Genomic DNA, 3121 nt, shown 5'->3' with positions numbered 1-3121 from the left:
ATATATATATATATATCATCATATCGCCCAATCCTCAACTTACTCTATATTAAAGCACTACAGCATTATAAATATGACAGTATGATTTTCTGTAAAGCAGCTTTGAAACCATGTGTTTGAAAAGAGCTTTACAAATACATTGGACTCGATAATAACTTTGACACTGATATAGAGCTGCATTGAATCAACACTGTACTAGGGGGAATTATTGCTGTACAGCAGAATTAGGATTTGTCTGATGTTTGTTTATTAATGTGAAGCTGTTGTGACAGTCTGTTGTATGAAGCGCTGTTTGACAATGCGTCTGTGTTTGTAGGGAACATTAACATCTGTCTGATGGGAGATCCGGGTGTGGCCAAGTCTCAGCTGCTGTCCTACATTGACCGTCTCGCTCCTCGCAGTGAGTGTGGCCCGCAGCATCGCTCCTCCGTCCGCTAGCGTCCCGCGGCTAACTCTGGCGCTCTGTTGCAGGTCAGTACACGACAGGCCGCGGCTCATCCGGTGTGGGGTTGACGGCGGCGGTGATGCGTGACCCGGTCACGGGTGAGATGACGCTGGAGGGCGGCGCTCTGGTGCTGGCTGATCTGGGCGTGTGCTGCATCGACGAGTTCGATAAGATGGCCGACGCCGACCGCACGGCCATTCATGAGGTCATGGAGCAGCAGACCATCTCCATCGCCAAGGTACAGTGCAATCCGCTCGGGCTGGGCGACCTCTAGGGTTGGGTATCGCTCACATTTTAACCGGTACGGTACCTGAATTCCGGTGCCGGTACCCAACGGTAACTTTTTCCGGTACTTTACTCCGTGTAATTACAAAAACATTTATTTCAGTGAAAAAATAAGTCCAAAAGTCTCAATTTCAACATTTTGAACAACAGGGCCCTACAAACTTTTTCTTTTTCTTTCACTGCATTTTTTTTTCTACAATTGATTAATCTGGTTGTAATGTTTATTTTTTTATCGTTTAATTGTTTTATTTAAATTTGATAGAAAATTGAATATTCAAAGACCTATTGTACAAGAGTAATATATTTCTGTTACATGTTAAACCGCACTTTTATTTTGACAGGTTGCCATGAAGTTTCTGCGTGTATACAGTATGATGATGCTAGTTTTCTCATGAAACGGTCAAATTCTCGTGAAGTGACTCTCACAGCAGCTCTGGAGATTAAGTCTTTGTTCATGCCGTCACATAGTGAGACGCTGAGGCTGAAAATCACCGCGAGCGTCATGCGTGCTTCAGTATTTCTGTAGTAAACAAAACCGCGTTTGATTCATTCAAAATTGACTAATTCTGTGGCATTCCGTGCTATAGAGTAAATTAAGTTTTTATGAATGGACTCCGTGATCCTGTCCGTGTTTTCTCAGAAACCGTATGGCTTTAGAAATGTAACCACACTTCAGAACATTTCGGCTTGCCCTGTGTGTTGTCTGAACGAGTTGCAGGGGTGACCTCACGTCACAGGATCTCTCTTTCTCTCTCTGTAGCGTATGCGCCCAGATGCGTTCTCAGCTACCGAAATCTGGCACTGATTGATTTAATGTGAATCGGTACTCTGTAGTACCGACGCAATTCGGTCGGTAGCCTTAAAAGTACCGAATTCGATACCCAACCCTAGCAACCTTTGACCCCATCATCACGTGTTTGTGTGGTTTTTGTCTCAGGCCGGCATCATGACGTCTCTGAATGCACGCTGCTCGATCCTGGCGGCGGCGAACCCGGCGTACGGCCGCTACAACCCTCGCAAAACCCTCGAGCAGAACATCCAGCTGCCGGCGGCGCTGCTGTCGCGCTTCGACCTGCTGTGGCTCATTCAGGACAAACCCGATGCAGACAACGACCTGCGTCTGGCTCAGCACATCACATACGTGCACCAGCACTGCAAGCAGCCGCCGACACACTTCAGCCCCATCCACATGCAGCTCATGAGGTAAACACGCTAACCGCATTACGCTAGCATGTCTGAGGCCACAGCTGTTCACACCTGGTGTTATCATGTGGTGTTGACGGGGCGTGGGGGGGTGTTAGCGCATGTCTCAAGCTCGTCTGTCGGCACTCAGGGCAGCTGAGAGCGAGACGGAACGGAGTGCAGAAAGTGAAGTATACCTGTGCCTAAGAGCGATGCGGACGTCAGATGATTAAAATATTAAATTGAATTATTATTAGGCTATTTTAATTGTATTGTAATATATTTATTAGTCAAATTTTCTCATTTTGTTGCTGTTTTTGTACGCTTTGTTTAGCTTGTGTAAAACATCTAGCCTATAATTCATTTGGCTTTTTTTTTTGCACAATAAAATATTTACTGTTTAAATTGTTCATTGAGCTGTTTTGAATGTAATTCAATTCGATGCCGGCTCAACATTGTGATGTCTGTCATCGTCTATCGGCCCAACCCTGACTCGACCTGTGATTTACAGAAAATCATCTGTTGACAGGATGTGTCTCTTTCCTGTGAACTCTTAGATTGTGCTTTAGTTTTTCTTTTTCTGTTGTTTGACCTTTCTTTTGCCCACATTATAAAGCATGTGTCAGTATTTAAGTGTTCAGCACTGAAAACAGCTGTTTCACTGCATTCAGAGAAATCACAAACTATTAATGTTAAAGATCCTGGACAACAGTGAAGGAATAAAGTAATTAAAAGGATAATATCATTGTTGATGCAAATTTCAATTATGGAACACATTCAATTTGAGCTATAAAGTTTTGTTGTGCTGTAATAGTGTCTGTCTGTGCAGCATGATCAGTGATAGTTTACACTGCAGATGTTGTTGAACCCGATTGGATCACCTGATGTTCATTCATCTGTCTGTGGTTCTGTCAGGCGTTACATCAGTAAGTGTAAGCAGAAGCAGCCGGTGGTTCCTGAGGCTCTGTCGGATTACATCACAGCCGCGTATGTAGAGATGAGGAAAGAGGCACGAGTCAGTAAAGACACGACGTTCACCTCGGCCCGAACGCTGCTGTCCATCCTGCGCCTCTCCACTGCCCTGGTGAGACACTCTCACTCTCTTTCTCTCACACTCGCGCTCTCTCTCTTTCTCTCTCTCTCTCTCGCTCGCTCGCTCAAATGAGCTTTATTGGCATGACTTGCACAGTATTGCCAAACACCAAACCT

At 45.0% G+C, this 3121-nt stretch overlaps 1 protein-coding gene across 1 annotated transcript in view; it reads left to right on the top strand.

The window, feature by feature from the left end:
• The window catches only part of LOC107577078 (DNA replication licensing factor mcm7-like), a gene marked incomplete at its 3' end in the record, with an annotated part of 11616 nt that extends 8580 nt beyond the window's left edge, over nt 1-3036 (top strand). Inside the window, exons 6-9 of the mRNA XM_016263192.1 lie at nt 261-400; nt 472-683; nt 1668-1933; nt 2828-3036. Of these exons, the coding sequence (XP_016118678.1) occupies nt 261-400; nt 472-683; nt 1668-1933; nt 2828-3036 (827 nt within the window). The remainder of the gene's footprint in view (nt 1-260; nt 401-471; nt 684-1667; nt 1934-2827) is intronic.
• Nucleotides 3037-3121: the final 85 nt, after the last annotated feature.

The sequence above is a fragment of the Sinocyclocheilus grahami genome, unplaced genomic scaffold (genome assembly GCF_001515645.1).
Source record: "Sinocyclocheilus grahami isolate Dianchi unplaced genomic scaffold, SAMN03320097.WGS_v1.1 scaffold5054.1, whole genome shotgun sequence".
NCBI classification, from domain to species: domain Eukaryota; kingdom Metazoa; phylum Chordata; class Actinopteri; order Cypriniformes; family Cyprinidae; genus Sinocyclocheilus; species Sinocyclocheilus grahami.
This window is presented reverse-complemented; position numbering and strand designations above follow the sequence as displayed.